General features: G+C 42.1%; 2 protein-coding genes across 7 annotated transcripts in view; both read left to right on the plus strand.

Annotated features, from left to right (window-relative positions):
- Positions 1–3,076, plus strand: part of TRIP4 (thyroid hormone receptor interactor 4) — a 54,356-nt gene extending 51,280 nt beyond the window's left edge. Inside the window, exon 13 of the mRNA XM_055437454.2 lies at positions 2,772–3,076. Within this exon, the coding sequence (XP_055293429.1) occupies positions 2,772–2,839 (68 nt within the window). The 3' untranslated portion in view covers positions 2,840–3,076. The remainder of the gene's footprint in view (positions 1–2,771) is intronic.
- A 5,185-nt stretch (positions 3,077–8,261) lies between these two features.
- The window catches only part of ZNF609 (zinc finger protein 609), a 203,706-nt gene continuing 193,520 nt past the window's right edge, over positions 8,262–18,447 (plus strand). For 4 of the 6 annotated variants that reach the window (XM_055435717.2, XM_055435718.2, XM_055435719.2 and 1 more), the window contains exon 1: positions 8,263–8,404. The gene's annotated coding sequence lies outside the window, so the exon portion shown is untranslated. Of the gene's footprint in view, positions 8,405–18,447 lie in introns of all 6 variants that reach the window. The other 2 variants (XM_055435722.2, XM_055435724.2) reach the window with 2 other exon arrangements.

Genomic DNA, 18,447 nt, shown 5'->3' on the forward strand with positions numbered 1-18,447 from the left:
CCTTCATTGCCCAGGTGACCTAAGGATTGCCACTACTGGCAGTCACTATGTTAGGAATGCAAAGAAGATTTTAGTTGTAAGGAGCTCACAGATTGCTGGCACATGTATGGTTTTCTTAGGTTAGCCTAGGGGATGAAAAGGGGATGAAACACTTCTGAATCCCTGGGAGTACCCTGGAAATCCTTCCTTTCTATCTCCTTTCTCTATCAGTTTTCCATTTTATGACATCGTCATTGAAGCCAGAGATTAGTTTGCCTACCATTGAGTACTTTCCTCCAATGGGTTGATCTTATCTGAGTTGGTCTCACTTGAGGGCTTTCATAATCAGACTGGAGTTTTATGAAAACAATATTTGGGATATTCTTATACAGGAAAGCCTTGAGAATGTGAAGAAGGTAATGTCTTTTTTTTTTTAATATGAGGAGCCTGAAATAAATAGTTAAAAGTCTTGCCTAGAGATGCTGGTAAATTTGGTAAATTAAAAGTACAACTGGGATCATAACTACGAAACACAACTCCCAAGCCTTAGCATAGATAATAAACTACTGTTAATTTTTCAGAGACCTCTGAACTTACGAAGCACTTGAATATATTTTATTTCAATCAATTGTTTGATTAAATGACTTAGTGTATATAAAATATTTGGTTCGGTGCTTCGTATTCAGAAAAGCACTTAGTATTGGCTGTAATCCTCTCAACAACTTTGTAAGTTAGAAATTTTTTTCTTCCTTTCATTTTATAGTTGAGTGAACAGGTTTACAGAAGTTGTATTTTGCTCAGGTCTTTCTATCTCTAGATTTCCTGCTTTTCTCACTTTTATCACATTGCCTCAGAAACAAAGTATTCCCATTTACATTTCATTTTCAGTCCAAAGTATCATAGAGCTGCAAAGGGCCTTCAGTACTGTGTAGTCCAGTTTCCTTGCAGTATTGAAAAAGTTGAGGACAAGAGTGACTAGGTGACTTCCTCAAGGTCATACAGATAGGTAGTCTTAGGACTAAAACTGGGACCTGCATCCTCTAACTTACTCAGTGCAGAGGACTAGAAGTCTGGAGTCCTAGATGGAATTCTAAATTCTGTCCTAAATTGTTCTAAAAAGCTTAATGAGAGGCAGTACTTCGTACCTCTGGGTACCACCACCTTTACAGTGAGTACTCTTTTATGTTTATCTGATATCTGCTATTTTTGGTTACTTAGTAGTTCCTAAACCTTTGCAGTAAAGGTTCTGAAATTTGCAGTGCCTGCTTTCTTTAATTCATTTATTGAGCACCTACCATTTGGCAGTCACTTTGGTAGTCTTAGGATACAAAGGCAAATTTGCCTCATAACAGGGCTTTTTGCCAGATTGCTGGCACCTGTTTGGATTTGCAGCAAGGCAGCCTAGGGGGATGAAGGAAATCCTAAGTCCCTGGGAATATTCTGTGTTTCTAAAGCCCGAATTAAAATCAGCATCATTGTGACTGTTGTGGACATCATTTGTGGTCTCACTCAATGATGGTTTCTAAGGAAGCCCAGAAAAGGAAGTAATGTTATTCCAAAGGCAGGTATAGTCCTGGAGAGATGAGGAAGAAGAGAAAAATTAAGAAAACAGGGAGGAAACTTGTTAGATTGAAGTAATTTTTTTTTTCACATTCTCTTTTAGCAGTAGTCATGACATGAATTCTTATCTTTGTTGGACAGATGAGGATACTGAAGTCCAGACAGATCAGATGACTTGTTTGTATCAGACAAAGGAGGACTAGAACCTGGGTTTCTTGACTTCTTGTCCAGTGCTTCCTCTCTTGCCCCTGATTACTGCGACAAATGAAAATGATAGAGTACAAGGGGCCAGGGTTGTGGGTATAGGACTGTAGTACACTCAGCTGCTTTTGTTTTGGTGTTCGTTTGTTTATTTACTGCCAAGGCTGAACTGAACTATTTCTCTTTCCAGCATCAGCATCTCTGTTGACTTAAATAAGACTTTTTTTGTGGGAGAAAGCCACCTGCCAGCTCTGTTCTCAGGCCAGACAGACAGGAACTCTGTTGAGTTCTTTCTGAGATGGATATTTCTTAAGGCGGCTACCACTGAACTGACCTTTATCCTGGTAGATCTGAGAAGTCAGAGGTCGGAGACCACATCAGTGGAATACGTCTCGTTAGGGTCACCTGGGACAGGAAGGTTGCTTGTTTTCTAACTTTTAACACTTAGAGGAGTCATACAGCCCATGACCTTTGCCCTTCTTAGCTGGTGATAGGGCCCCTTTGTCAGAAAAGCATTCATGTGGATTCTACCTCACTGTTTCAAGTCACTCCCCCTATTAAGTCTGAGGCAGCAAAGGAGTGAATTGAATTGCTTTTCTCACTGTGAGGGAGATTCATGCATTATGCTCAGCCAGTTAACAGGTCAGAGGAATGAGTTTCCCACTGTGTGAAATATCTTCCTTTATCATTATGTTTGTATTCTTTAAAAACTTGCCTTAGTATCAGACACTCCGGAAAACGTGTTTGGTTTTTTTCCTAGTAACTACAAAGTTAGAAATATTAACTCCTTAGATTCTTGCTGTGAATGCTCATTGTGTTGGGTGTGCAGACGTTTGTGTGTCCCTGTACAGTGTTCCCACTGCTTCCTCATTCTTACAGAATGAAACTCTGAAGTTTGAAAGTGTCTGAGTCCTGGAGCAAGATAATTGAATGTGACAGGAACACAGTAACCAGAAGACCTGAGAGGCCGTGAAAGATTTGCATTGCAAATATAGAAAATAAATAACGAGGCTTCTTTTTCTCCCTTACAGGGAAACTGGATTCCAAAATCCATCAAGGAGCAAAGAAGGGGTTAATGAAGCAGAATAAAGCTGGCTGACCCAGGAAAAAAGGAACTCTACAGCATAGTGGAGTTCTGTGTACTAAAATCGCTGTCCACTGGTCTTTTGAAATGGAAGCAGTAGCAATCTAAGGACTTGGCATCAGGCTTTAAACTTTCTCTCAGAATTTAAACTCTTATCAAAATCTGTATATTTTTCTTAACGAGATTCTTACTGTATGTAGTGGGTCAAAAATCTTTGGATACATTATTTATAAAAACTTATTTTAAAAATTCTCAATCTTTGACATTTTTCTTAGAATGATACAGAAGAAAATGGACCAAGTTGGAAATTTCCTCTCTGAGGCTTGGATTTATTTTAGTTAGGAAAATTCTTAACCTAGGTTAACAATATTTTAAGGGACCACTTGAATTTTAAAGTGTTTTTTTTTTTAACCCCAGAGTGATAGCTTGGTGGAGTGTTAGGATGTTTGAGGAATTCTATGTTTGATACAAACAAGTGATGGGAACGAAAAGTCCCCAAACTTAACAGGTTTGCTGCTCTAGTCCAGCATCTCTTCAAGTGAATAGTATTCAAAAACTGAGTACTTTGTTGGCAGATTTTGGGGGGGCTGGTGGGGCTGGGTTGGGGGTATAACATGAAGAGGTGCTGCCACTTTGTTCTTTGGTTTGAGACATTAGGACATGAGAGGATCAGGCTGGGATGAGATGGAGCCACCTGCTAAAGCAGCATGAAATGGCGCTACTTATTTTGTTGGTATTGCAAGAGTATCATTTGGATGGAGCAGTTAGAAACAAACAAAAATAAAATCCGTTCAGTAAATGCATCTAGATAACCCCAGAATGCTGAAACCAAACCCTTTAAGGCATCCATACCCCAGGAAGCTATTGAGTTTTGAAAAAATAGGTTGGTTTGAAATGAGAGTTTTTGCTAGTCATTCTGGTCCCACTTAGTGAAGTACTTTTTTTTTTCTGAGGCTGTTCAGAAGAGCTGTCAGAAGCTCAGTTGCTGGCATCCTCAGGAAATTCATGGTCTTAAATGTGTATGTTCTGCTTTTTATAAAGCAGCACTGCCACACTGGGGAAGTTGGATTCCCTCCAGCAGTTGTGTGCATGACTTAAAAAAGAGAACACAAGGGAGAGAAAAAAAAGTGCCCTGTGTTATGAAAAAGATTAATTTCCCCTTTCTTTAATCTTTCATATTCAGCATTTATTTGCATTGAAATTCCTCCACTTATGCATTGTTCACTCAACTGTGAACCCTGCTTGTTGCATGGCTCTGGGCATTGGTTTTGTGGGGAACTGATCACCCTGGATTCCCAGAGAAAACCCACCAGATTCTTGTTCTGGTGATGCAGACATGCTGTATTCTTTTTTTTTTTTTTTTCTGTTCAACTTGTGCAGAGAAAGAGGAAAGGATACTAATGGCACGTCTTTAGGGGGAAAAAAGTCTCTCTCTGGCCTTCTACAGACCCTAGTACTATTAATGAAGCCACACTAGGTTCACTATGCAGTTACTAGTTTACCAAGCAGTAACAACTTGAATTCTGTGCTGGAATTGTTTGGTTTTTTGTTTGTTTTAATACCAAAATAAAATTGAAAGGCAGGAGGTGAAGAGCCCAGGGAGCAAAAGTAAAGTTTCTCTTTATGCCTTTTTATTTGAATGACAGCCTGAGCACAGAGGAGTATGGATTGATTTCTTCCACCTGGATAGATTGTGTGCGCATGCCTAAAGAAAAACATCAGGAGATGCAAGAGTTCAGGTTACGCAACCATTTTGTGTACTGTGATAAGAAAGTTTACAAGAACTTCACACGTTTATGAGAACCCAACCTCAGCATCCAGAATACACAGCTGGAGCCACATAAGTGCGGAGTAACTTGGAAAATTCTCCTTTTCATGGTCAGCCTGTGAAAGCCTCCCTTCAGTTCACATGGTGGTGGTATAAGGTCTCTCTTTTATTTGTGGAGACACCCGGGAGGAAGTGTGGGAGAGACTTGGGGGTAGATGGCCCTCAGTTGCTCAGTGATGAATAGCATAATTTAAAGTCTAGTGGAAATTCTTAGCAGCCCGAGTACAAACTCGCCCAGGAATAGCCTGTCAGTACTTTACAACACTTCGCACTGACCCTGTTACTCTGGAACAGCTTGGCCTGAGGGAAGGTCCACATTTCTGAACTGGTTTTCTTCTACAGGTTAAAGATCTTACTCTTTTTTGGATGGTTGGGTTCAATGGCTGTCAGTTTGTACAGTTGCTAAAGGATTCAGCTTTTTTGTTTTTGTTTTTCTAGGCAGGACACAGTCTCAATTATATAAGCTCAAAGTAGGATATATATAAAACTGGAGACTTTCCTCTGTCAGGATTTAGAAGGCTTTGGCCATGCAGACAGATGTTTAGAATGGAGTGTGGGGTATGGGGTGGGGGTGGGAGGGTGGTTTGCTTGCTATAGTTAATCTGGAGAAAGAAAACTAGGTATCCTCCCTTCTTTTTTTTTTAAAGCTTATAGAAACCCTTTTTTTCCTTAGGGAGTAGGTATAAAAATTTCAGACTTTAAAGGTCGCTTTTATAAATAATTATAAAGTTATGGCTTTTTATGAGTTATAACCCCTAATCTCTTTCCATTTTAACTACTGTCTCTACTAAAGCCCATTTATGTGAATTTCATTTCATTTGGTTCATTTGGTAAGTTTTTTTTTTGTGTGTGTGTGTGTTTTTTTTAATGTCTTTGCTAGAGCTCCTAGCCAAGACTGAGACAGTATTGGGGTTGTTCTCTTGCCCAGTTAGAAAAGGCCAGTAAAAAAGCAAGCATCTATTAAACTAGAGAAATCAGCTAACTTCAGTTTATTAGGCCTGGGGGGAGGAAAGAAAGTCCTGTGGTGAAGGTTTTTTTTTCCTTGAGATTCAAATAGCAAGTGCACATCTGCTGTTGTCAGCTTCTGTGAATGTGTTTGGAGGGAGGTGATCCATATCACAGGCTCCAGCAGCATCAAGGGATCTAGCATGTGGAGGGCTTTCTACTTCTCTCAGGCAGAGAAGAAAGAACATTGGCCACAGCGCCACCCTCTCACACAGACTTGTGTAAATGTGTGTCCATTTATGTTTGTACACATCATGTGGATTAATTCATGGGGTGAAACTTCATAGACTGATCAGATTTCTGTTGTGACAATGGAGATCGGAGTCTGGTAGGTGACATGGAGATGGTGACTGAGAATGTGTAGATGTGTCACAGGAAGGGAGTGAGATGTTGGTCAAGCGGTAAAAAATGTCAGTACAGAAGAGCCGAGAAGCGTCTAGAGCTGTACTGTCTTAATACAGTAGCTACCTGTGATTATTCAAGTGAAATTAAGAATTCATTTCTTCAGTCACAGTGCCATATTTCAAGTGTTCACATAGCTACATGTAGCTAATGACTTCTGAACTGCGCAGCACGAGTATAGAATAATTCCATCATTGCCAAAAGTTCTATCAGACAGTCCTTGTTTGGAGTAGGGGTCAGCACACTTTATAAAGGGCCAGACAGCAAGGATTTTAGGCTTCCCAGGTTATATGGTCCTTGTCACAACTATTCAACTTTGCTACTGCAGTGCAAGTGAAATGAATCCATAGATAATACATCGGTGAATGAGCATGGCTTATGAGCCTCTATAACTTTTATTTATGAACACTGAAATTTGAACATATTAATGTAATTTTCACATCACAGAATAGTCTTCTGGTTATTTTTCAGCCATCCAAAAATGTAAAAACCATTCTTAATTTATGGGATATACCAAAACAGGTATTGCCCTAGATTTGACCTGTATAGGACCTCAATTGCTTGAAAATTTTTAATGGTACTTCTAAGCTTGAGAAATTTCTTTAAAAATTCACTCTAGGAATGTTTGCTTTCCTTTGTTCCCCATTTTTGCAATTCAGTGTTTTCTGGTGGTAGAGTCAAGCTCTTCAGTAGGAGATGCCACTTTAGTGTTAACTCTTAAGTCATACCTGTCTCAAATCTAACCCTTCTCTTTGTCTACCTGCAAATAGCTGAATCCTCACTTGTAACATCATCACCTGGGGTCAGTTTTGTTCTTGTACTGTCCTACGGGTGAATCAAGGGGAGATTATTTTTCCTAGGCCAGAGCAGCTTAGCATCTTTAGCCATTACCCCCTGACACACACACATACTTTTTGCATGCCTATGTGGAAATGGAGAGCAAAGGGGTTTTATGATCTGCCTTTATCCCCAAATCACATGCTATCTTGAGTAGTACTGTTGAAGGATGCCTCAGGGTAAGGGAAAGGAAAGATTAAAAACTGCAGAGCTGGGACTTCCCTGGGGTCCAATGGTTAGGACTTCGAGCTTCCACCGCAGGGGGACACGGATCTGATCCCTTGTCAGGGAAGTAAGATTACAAGTGCTGGAGCATGCAACCAAACAAAACCGCTGAGCTGACTTAGATGGCAAGGGCACAGGAAGGATATAACTGAGGCTAAGACTTGAGAATTAAGAAAAATTTCTTCTCGCTAGGAAAGGGAGTGGACGTTTTAGGGAAGAGGTGGTAAAGAGTATGATGAGTTTCCTGAGTGAGAGGTAGGTGGGAGGGTTCACTTAAAGAAGGGCTGGATGCCTACTAGGTAGTGTGCTGGGCAATCAGACGAATGGCAGGTAAGAAAAGATAAAAGCTAAAATCGTTAGAAATAGAATGGTGTGTTGAAAAAGGACAAAGTAGGACTTAGAGATAATAAAAGGCAAGATTTGGGGTGACAAGGTGAAAGGTGATATTAGAAGGATTAGAAATGGGTGCTTTGAAGAGGAAAACTAGTGGTAATCCTAAATAAGAAATTGGAGAACAAAGGGTAAATTATTAGGGGTTGCTACTTTGCTGAACCAAGACATAAAGTGGATGAAACCACGATGAGCTGTGCTGGCTCTTCGGTTCTTTGTGATGTTCACGTTCAGACAGGCCCTTTACGACCCTTTGCTCTTCCCATGGTTGGACACCTACAGACCTGGTGTCTTCCGTATTTAAGGTACGATACTTCCCCAGAGACCTCTCTGCGAGGAAGTCTGGTCCAGCGAGAGTTCTTTCCACGAGGAGAGAGCGTTACGTTCGAGCTCTCAATCCAGGCTGCTTCGAGTTTATCTCTGTTTTAACCGGCTTGCCGGGTTTTCCGGCATTCCCAGAGCTCCGCGTCCCTAATCCGGGCTCCGAGTCTCTAATCCGGGCTCCGTGTGACCGTGCGTTCCGAGACCCAGGATTTGGCTCCTCCATCCAGGTTCCGGGTTTGCTCTGCGCTCTGCGGCTCCAGACGGCACAAGGATCCGGATCCGAGGGCCCGGTAGTCCAGTGTCCGGGTCTTCTGGGCGGCCCTGGTTGTCCCGGATCGCGGCGGCGGCGGCGGCGGCGGCGGCTGAGGGACCCGCGGCCCCGGACACAGCGGCCCCGGCGGGCGGGGCGGAGCGGCGCGAGGAGGGGGCGGAGAGCCGCAGCCGAGGCGGGGTGGGGAGGGGGGGAGGGGCCGCGGGAACGGATGGCGGCCTGGGCCCCGTAGCAGCAGCGGCTCCGCGGCCCGGGGCCCAGGCGGGCGGAGGTGGCGGCTCCCGGGACCGGCCGCGCGGTGAGTCCGGAGCTTTGTGTGGAGCCGGGGCTGGGGGAGGAGAGAGGCGGCGGCGCTCCGGGGGCCGGGGATAGCGGCGCCTGACGGAGGAAGTGGGGGTTGGGGGGCTGGGGAGGAGCGAGGAGAAGGTGTGTAGGGCGGGGGGGGTGTCGTTGCCTGGTTGGGGGAGGGGGCCTCGAGGGGCGCAGGGTGAAGTTCAAAGCGTGGCCAGGGCTGGTTCAGACAGAGGGTAGGGGTGCTCGAGAGGGGATTAGGGTCTGGCCAGGTTGTGGGGACAGGCCAGAGAGTTTCCGAGGCGAGTCTGGGTATCTTGAGGGGGCCCGGGGCGACTGGAGCTAGTGAGGGAGTTAGGGGGGTTCAGGGCGAAGGGCTTGGGAGCAGGACGTGCGCGTGGCCCAGGCGGGGGGAGCAAGGTGGCTGGGAGTGTGCAGTAAGTAGGCTGTGGGTGTGTGCTCCTTCCAGGCTTCAGGTCACATTTACTCCTGTCCTTTTCTTCAAGATGGAGGGATTCCTGGGCCTGGCCTTAACTGCTCTCCTAGTGCCCCCGGGAGGGTTTGTGACCCTGTCCTGTTTGGAAAACCCGTGCTGCCCTCTTTTCCCTTTATGTGTAATTACGGTTGGATCATCTCTGTGCTTTGCTCAGATTCTCCTTCCTCCCTCTGGGGTTGAGGAGGAGGAGACACATCTGACCAATTAATGTGTGTTTGTGAAACAGGCAGCAGCAAACAGTCATTTCAGCTTCTAGGAATTAGGCTCACACAGGGTGGAGAGATCAGAGCCCTTCAGGGGGAATATTTCTGAACAAATCACAGATGATTAAATTCTCTAAGAAACAGCTTCCTACCTAAATGAGAGTGGGAAAGATGGGGGAGAAAGCCTGTCTGTTTCCAGCCATGTGTCCAGAGCCCCAGGGGTTGAGGAGAGTCCCCAGTCCCCCCACAGGCCTCTCTTTTTCTCTCTGAGGCTTTGCTCTGCAGCCTTGAGTTAATTTCACCCCTGCTGCTTTGTCTTGGGGGAGGGAGTGCTGGTTTAGGCTGTTGTGAGGAGATGCCTGTTTTGCTGCCACACACAATAGTCGTGTCATTTCATCGGGAGAGCTACCCCAGGGCTGAGAACTGCTGCTGCAGAGATAAACCCGTCCCTCTCACCCGCCTATTGTGTACACAGTGAAGGTCATAGGTTCAAGTCTTGTCTGAGAGCTTTGGATAGGCTCCATCTCCCAGGCTCCTCAGTGCCATTTTCTTCCTTTTCCAGACTGGGGCTTGCCATTGGAGGAGGCCAGACAGAAAGGCTCTTCTTTTTGAGTGAGGAACAATGCAGAGCTCATTGGCACACATTTTTCAGAAGAATAGGGAATGCCAGCCATGTTGTGCCTGCCTCTTTGGCTAGCCTGTACTAAGTTGAGGAGAAATAGTGGCAGGGAGACTCAATCCTGAGATTTGTGTCAGACTTCTAAGGAAAAAGACTCTAAGCTGGTTCGAGCCAGCCAATTTAATCCTTTTTATAGAGATGGGACACTCCTACAAAGATGTTTGTTTATTTGTTTAGGAATACCACTAAAAACCTGTGCAGGGTTAAAATAGGGAGTCACGGATCAAGTACCTTTGCAATGGGGACTTCCTGGTCAGAATAATTGCACAACAAAAAACCCCACAGAATTTGCCTATCTGGGCAAGAGCTGGGGGAACCAAAATAACTTTCCTTTTTATCTTTAATTCTGATGAAAGGATGTGACTTGCTTAATGTTCAGAAAATCCATATGTGCGTCTGTGTTAGGGAGAAATTTGCCAGAGTAACATAAAAAAAATTGAAATCCTGGGAGTTACTGACGAGAGAAGGATGAGAACAAGCTAGAAGAAACCCTATCCTTGTATTTACCTCATAGAAATGCCCAAATAGTACTATTAGTTGGGTACTTCAGTACTATTACTTGGTTAAACAATTATTAGGGACTAGAAATGAGGTTTCCCTTTAGGACATTAAAGAAAACTTTTCTTTGAAAAGAGATTAGAAATCAGTTGTCATTGTGAGAGGACAATTGTACACAATATATGCGGTACACAATAGCCAACCATTTCCTATAGGGTGTCATTGAAGAGGAACTTGAGCCTTTGGTTGTGGTAAGGGTCTTTCCAAGGCCCTCAGTCTGACCACATTGCCTCCCTTTTCTCTTTATTTCAATGAGTTTCTTGAAAATGACGGCTTGTCACTTAGGTGTTAGGCTTTGTTAGGAGGGAACAGGTTGTTCTGACCTTTATATTTCTTGGTGACAGAAGTGTCTTAAGGCCTTGCTAGAGGTGTTGTCTGTCTTTAGACTGCTTCCAGCTGTGTGTCCTAGGTCCCTGAGTGAAGTCAGCTAAACTGAGTCCAAAACTTTTTGCTCTTGGGCTGTTGACTTTGATTTCTGAGTCCTGTCAGGTGACAGTGAAGGCAGAAGCCTCAGATTAAATTTGCCCTGATTAGATTTAGTGGTTTCAGAATTGGGCCCTTCCCACAAGGAAACTTACAAGCCTTCTGATTGTGACCATCTTTCAGAGAACACTTTGGATTTCCGCCCCCCCCCCGCCCCCCCCCCCCCCCCCCCCCCCCCCCGCCCCAGCTTCTTGTTAGAAAATGTTTCCTTGTGAGAGGTCTAGATAGCTGGACAGATTAGTGCTTATTTTGTGTGAGGATATGGAAACATAATTTTGGCTTCTGGTAGTAATTATGTTGCAATTAGCATATAGCAGCTAAATGACTGGAACAGGATAATTTGTTGAGGGGTTTACTGATTGCTCTGTCAAGTGGAAGTGCCACTCCTTACTTATTTGACTCAGAATACCACTGCCTGGGCTCAGCCGTGGAGACCTAACAAGTACAGGAATGATGTGTGGTCTCCAGAAGTTCTCTGCTTTCTCTCTTATTACTGCCAGGTACAATAGAACCTTCTAGTGCCACTTTCTCCTGCTCATAGGTACCTAAGCAATTGTTATTTCCCTTGTGGAAACTGGTCATGAATGGGAATACTGCCAGACAGATGGGGCCACTCTGAGATGAGGCAGCCTTATGTTGTGTGGCAAATTTTCTTTTAAGCAGCTGAATTCTCACTTCTGCCTGATTTTTAAAAATCAGTTTCCTTAAAAAAAAAACTTGCAAAATACAAAATCACATAGTAACTAAATATACCTTTGTGATATCTCATAAAAGTTGGCTGTGACAGACAAAATGAAGATAGGCAATGCTGATTGGCATGTTCTGGGCCCACTAAGAGTCAGTGAAGGGCTCTTTTCACTAGGGAACAGGTAATTCACCAAAGCACCTGCCTGGCTGGGCATGTGGAATTGGCAGCAGCTGTGCAGCTGAAGAGGGATTATTGAGCAGGTGGTTAAAGAATCACATGCCACAGTGACAAGAAAATACTTGGTCTTCTGTGGTTTAGGTTCAGTTCATATGTGTGAAATTCTTCTTTGTTTCACATTTCTTAATGCCTGATGCTGGTGTGTTAGTGAGGCGGTAATGAAATAAAGAGAAGAGATTCTTCCTTCTCTGTATTTCTTTTAGATTACTGAGTAGCATGCCTTAGACGTGGTCCTAAACAGCCCTATTGTATTTCTGTGAGTTCTGGCTTTATGCCCTGTGAATGGGAAGGAAATAATGGTAATTCAGTGTTTCTAGCACTTGTTTATTAGAGGGATAGGGAAGGAGAAAATTCTTTGCTTTTAGTGTGGTGAAAAAGATTTATCCCACTGGGAGGATACCCAGCGGGTTTTGTGCAAAGGATGTAATTGACTTTTTGTGTGAAGTCTACCTGACATGGCTTACTCAAGACTTTCACATGTGTTTTTATTTTATGAGTGTAATTCTTCACATGAAGTTTGCATCTGTTCTGTTGTTTGTTTTATTCCATTTTTAGTTTCTCCCAACACCTTTATAACTCTTTTTTTTCTGGCTTTGAGTTTAACATCACTGTTAGGATCAAGTCATCACCAGAGGGCTAAATCATGTCAAGGAAGTAGCTCAAGTAAATATTTATCTTAAAAACAAGTGTAGCATTTCCTATAACTTGGAGGAGGACTTTCTATTTTTAGGTTTTCTGCAAATTCCCAGATTTTCCTTCTAGGTTATCATCATCTTCTGTTAATGTGATTTCATTTTTCTTTCACATGTTCATGCCACTATAAGTGGCAGTGCTGTGGAGCCTAAAATTTATAACCAAGCATCTTGATGTTTATTTTGTGACTTCTCTGGTATCCTCCAGTCATTTTCTGTATTAGGCTGACAAATTGTGTGCTTGAAATACACGCATGCGCACACACACACACACACACACACACACACACACACGCAACCTAATTGAATTCACAAGGTATTAATTAGCAGTTGATTGACAGGAAGGAAGATATAGTAACTGTTTTGGAGTTCAGAAATCACTTTTCCAAGTGAAGTGAAGGCTTAGATCTGTTTGTTAGAAGGATTGAGACAGATTTGGATATTATAGATGGATGGATACATTGATTTTTTTGATTGATTCAGGGAAAAGGGAGGCAAATAGTGGACCACTGCAGAGACAGGGACATTTGCAAGAATCTGTTTACACCTAGTTCGTAACCTAGCTTTGAGTAGCAGCCTAGCCGTTATTTGTATAATTTCACTTCTGGGAAAGAATATAAACTTCTCTATTTCCCTATATGAAGCGATCACAGGTGTTTGTTTGTTTTAAACTGTTCACAAAGCACCATGTATTTTCCTAGCATTCTCAGTAGTTTGCTTCCTCCTGTTTTTCCCCCTCCCCCATGGCCCCTCCACATTCTCTGCTCTGAAGACTTCTCCAGCAGCTTGGAAACACTCTAATTACTGTAGCTATTATAGTCACAACGCAGATCTTCCACCTCCTTCCCACTCACCCCTTTCTGTCTTCCTTCCCCCTCCTCTTGCTCTAGCAGCAGGAGTTGAACTGCAGTCTCATGAGCACAGTCAGATCTATGAATGAGCTTTATATCTTGTCAAGGCAGAACTCCAGATCCAACAGGGCTGATTTTTCATGGTTCTCTTGCTGTTTGTTCTTGGATCAGAGTCCCAGAAATAAGAGATGGCAAATACCTATTAGGTCATATCTAATCCATCACTCAGGAGCAAACATCTTTCTTTTGTCTCTGTAAGAATCTTTTCCCTTCTTTCTTTTGCAGGTGAGAACCGTCTGATGCCAGGCAAACTCTGAAACTGCTTTCTTTTTATTGTGCTCTCTGGTCATTAGTATCAGGCCAGCTTTGCTCTTGGATTTTTATTCTTATCTCATTTTCAGGATTACTTGCTCCCGGCAGAATCTCCACCCTCTTCAACTCGGTCCTCTCTTCTTGATTGCTGGCGCCACTTGTGTGTATGTGGGTTCCTTTTGTACCATCAGTTATCTGTGCCAGAAGTTATCACTTCTCAAACCTTTGCCACAAGAGTCATTGTGGCATCCTCTTAAGGAGTTTCATTTGATGAAAGCACAGGACACAAATACCTGCAGGTGATAATTAATAAAATGGCTCAGAAAATATGTGCCAGGTTATGCCCTTAGGAAAGTATGTAGTAGGTGAACAAATGCTGCATCTTTCTGTTTGATTTGGGGTACTTCCTGGTCTAGCCCTTTGTTCTCTTTATATGGGTAAATTTTATTTTTGTGTGGCTTAGTTACAGTTATTTTCTGATTTAACAGTGTAGAATGTTTGCTAATACGGCCTTTTAAAGAACAGAGGAAACAGCGTGGGATCGTGTGCCTTAAATCCCAGACCCTGATCACTGTGTTGCCTCTGACAAGCTGTCTCACCTTGTGCTGGTCACTCCTATGTTTTCCTTTTCCTTATCTCTAAAATGAGCATGTTAGACACGATCATCTCTAAAGCTTCCGTGTAGTGTTGAATTTTATGATATCAAGATTGTGATGAAAGAATGGGACAAAAATGATTAATGTAAACTTTTTTTTTTTAATCATGTCAGTATTTAGAAGGGAAAATAAGTGCAATCTTAGCTCCAGGGGCTTGACTCTCACTTCTCTTTGATATGTTTATATTGTTTTGTTTTGTTTTGTTTTCACTAAGCTGTCTTCTTTTGGAGAGTCTTGTACCCTCATTCTGCAGGTTCACCAGTTTTTCAAATATATCTTTTTCTAGCTTGCTCCAGCTATAACAGCGGGGATCAGAAAGCTGCAGAAAAAAGAACCTCAGCTTGGGAAAAGGAAATCAAACCTAGAAGGATTTACCTGATATCAATAAGAAGTAATTTTGTGTATTCGGCCAGGGATTTAAGATCTTTAAATCTCATATCTGAAATCTTTAGCCAAATGGGACTGATATTGGAGGTAGGATTGGGCATTTTTCTGTTTCCGTCCAGTTAGTGAGAAACCTACTTTGAATTAATTTCTTGGGATTGTATAAAAGTTGCCCACTGTTTTGTTTAGAAAATAAAATTGTTATTTTTAATGCTCGAATGCAGAATCAGCAGTTTGACCAACAAGGGGGAATCTCTGAAATACACCCTAAAAGGGACTGAGCAGTTTGAAGCTGATGGGTGACTTTGCTGCTGCTGCTAAGTCACTTCAGTCATGTCCGACTCTGTGGGTGACTTTAGGAACTTTGAAATTGGTAGTACAGTTGATCCTTGAACAACACAGGGGTTGGGGTACCTCCCCCACCCCCAGTGAAATAAAAATATCCTCATATAACTTTGTAGTTGGCCTTCCAGTATCCAGAGTTCTAACCATCTTCTGATTGTGCAGTACTGTAGTATGTATTTATTGAAAAAAAATCCAGATAGACATGGACCTAACATAGTTCAAGCTCGTAGTGTTCAAGGGTTAACTGTGATGTTAGGAAGTCTTTGCTTTCAGGTAGTTTAAAGGAATTGGAGAAGGCAGTGGCACCCCACTCCAGTACCCTTGCCTGGAAAATCCCATGGATGGAGGAGTCCGGTAGGCTGCAGTCCATGGGGTCGCGAAGAGTCGGACATGACTGAGCGACTTCACTTTCATGCATTGGAGAAGAAAATGGCAACCCATTCCAGTATTCTTGCCTGGTGGGCTTCCATCTGTGGGGTCGCACAGAGTCGTACACAACTGAAGTGACTTAGCAGCAGCAGCAAAGGAATAAAAGTGTATAACCTAGTTGTTAAGCCCCTAAGTTAGAATTTTAATCAGCATTTCCCAGTTAATTTTTGGATTTGGAACTTCCAATAGGAGCTTTTTATTGAATGTTAAGAGGGTGATGGTCTTTTCTTTCTTTATTTTGAGGGAGTGTATGTTAACATAACAAAATCACATGTTTAATCTACCTTTGAACATTGGAAAAAACATTCACTGTTCTTAAATTTGTACTTAAAACATCCATCAGTCCGTAATAGAAAAATTTGGTGGGCGGAACTGTTGTTTATTTTGGACTCATAAAAAGTCCTGGGAGTGTTCTGCTTTATTCCCAGCCATCTGTAGCGCATTACTAATTCTCAGGTAATCTAAAAGTTATTTTGGGAAGTGTTCCACTTGAATGAGATTTTTGAAAGATTTGTATTAGAAATATAAGTGGCTTTTGTAGCTGGATTTTTTTTCCCCCAAGTGTCTGGGTTTTGAATTGGACAGTGGCCAGAATAGGTGCTGTGCAACCTTTGGAAATCGTACTACCCCATGATTGGAAATCCAAATCTGGCAGGTAGGCCGTTGCATTGTATGCTGATACCACATTGCATGTTAGTACCTGTAGTTTCTTAGGCTGTGGTTCAGTATTTATAGAGTAAGGCAGCATTGTCTTATCTATTCTACGTACACAGTAAAGCCAGTGGGTTTTTGGTATGTTACCAGAATGTTCCTGGTAATATTCCTAGGTGAGTCTTTGGGTTTGGTTGAGATGAACATTCATGTGAGCAGTAGTGAATTCAGGAATGTACCTTGTAAACTGCAGTTACAAATTCTGAGGTTTCATGTGAAACTCAGCAAGAATGGTCTCAGCAGTGGAGCTAGAGAAATTGGAAGAGACAGTGAAATTGTGAGTCTCACCGAGTCTATGAATCTGAATGGTATAGAGGAAAGGGGGAATTTTTTTTCTACTTGGTATTTGCTCTCAAATGTACCTCCAGTCCATCATTTCTGCAACTTGCTTCCCCTTTTCTCTGCTAAGCATTACAGTTCTCCCAGTTGCCATGACACAAAACTTTGGGTTTGTGTTTTGTTCTTTTTTCTTCCTTACCACCTCATCTGATCACCTCATTCACTAAATTTGAATCATTCTAGATATCTTTTCATTTGGCGTTGCCTTTTCACCTGACTTAGTTTAGGCCTCCATATTTTGTATTATTGTAGTAACTTCATGGTTAATGCTTCTTTCTGTATAACATGTCATATACTGCTGCATTATTATTATAGTTTCTATTTAGTTTATACAGACATCCCTTTCTTACTATGCTTCACAGATACTGCATTTTCTACAAATTAAAGGTTTGTGGCAAGCCTGTGTCAAGCATGTCTGTTGGCACTGTTTTTCCAACATTTGTTCACTTCATGTCTCTGTGTCACAGCATTTCGCTAGTTTTTACAGTATTTCATACTTTTCATCATTATATTTGTTACGATGATCTATGATAGTGATCTTTGATGTTACTCCTGTGACTTGCTGAAGGCTCAGTTGATGGTTAGCATTTTAAAATTAAGGTATGTAGATTGTTTTTTCAGACATAATGCTATTGCATACTTAATAGACTACAGTATATGATAAACATAACTTTTATATGCACTGGAAAGCAAAAACTTTGTGTGAGTTGATTTACTGTGATATTTGCTTTCTTTTTGTGGTCTGGAACTGCATCCCTAATATCTCCAAGGTACGCCTGTATTTATTGAACATTGTGTGCCAGGCCAGATGTGGTCTCTGTCCATTCAGGACTTACTCGTCTAGTTGGGGAAACCAGCAGTCAATTAATGAATGTATGATTCTGAGCTGAAGTGCTCTGAAAGGAAAGAATTTGTTTCTAGAAGAGTATGTAGCAAGGAATCCTAGTGTGGACTTAACAAAAAGTAGTTCTGATTATTTTACTTCTTTGCTGAAAACCTTTAATCACTCCTTGTTGCCTGTATAGGCTAGCACTCAATATCCTCTATAACCTGACCAACCCTGGGCTTCTTCAGTCTCATTTCATTGATTTCTCACTCTTTTTACAGCCATTCCTTCTGCTTAGCTTGCATTTTTCAGTCTCAACACCTTAGTTTTTTCTTTTCTTTTTTGTTGGAATGTCCTTCCCTGCTCCAAGGCATTCAACTTCAAATTTGACTCTTCCTTCAACCTACCAAAAAATTTCACCTCCTTCCTGAAGACTTTCTTAACTTTCTTCTTCCCATCTACCTGTGTCTCCAGAATTGATTTTGTATTTCTCTGTATCTCTTTAACTCTTTGCTAGGATCTCTCTTATAGCACTTTGTCATACCCTGTCTTTGATTATCTAATTATCTAATTATTCATATCTAATTGATATGAATATGTTTTTTCCTCCTTCATTCTAAACTCCATAAGAGAACTGAGTCTCCTGTTTCCCATGACTTTCAGCCCAGTGCTTTGAATATAACTTTATTATGTAATGCTTGCTGAATTGAATTGGAATTTGTCTCTTTGAAAACAGAAACTTCTTGAGATTTTTTTTTTCCCAGAACTTTCTCTGTGTTAAGATAACTTGCATCTAACACATTTTGTCCCAAACTGAATAACCTGGGAACAAGGTGCAGACTATGAAAGCCTTCAGAAAACCTTCAGACTCAAGGACAATCATGTGTCACCCGTAGTTGCCTGCAGTAGTACTGTGGTTCCATATATCCTAGCTGATGGAGGAATTGGGGTGAGGAGAGGCAGTACATGACAAACAGAAGTAATGTAGATCAGGCACGGGAACCAGACCGATTCTGTTAGAGGAGCACAGGCACTGTTGGGCCCTCTAGATATTGTTGGCCTCCAAGAGGTCTTTTTAGTTCTTCTTATTTACTTCTTGCATTCCATAAATATTTACTGGAGTCCTACTATATGTGAGGTCCTGTCCGAGCTGCTTAGGAT

The sequence above is a fragment of the Moschus berezovskii genome, chromosome 9, assembly GCF_049115385.1.
Source record: "Moschus berezovskii isolate FMDL1 chromosome 9, NW_MosBer_1.0, whole genome shotgun sequence".
Taxonomy (NCBI): domain Eukaryota; kingdom Metazoa; phylum Chordata; class Mammalia; order Artiodactyla; family Moschidae; genus Moschus; species Moschus berezovskii.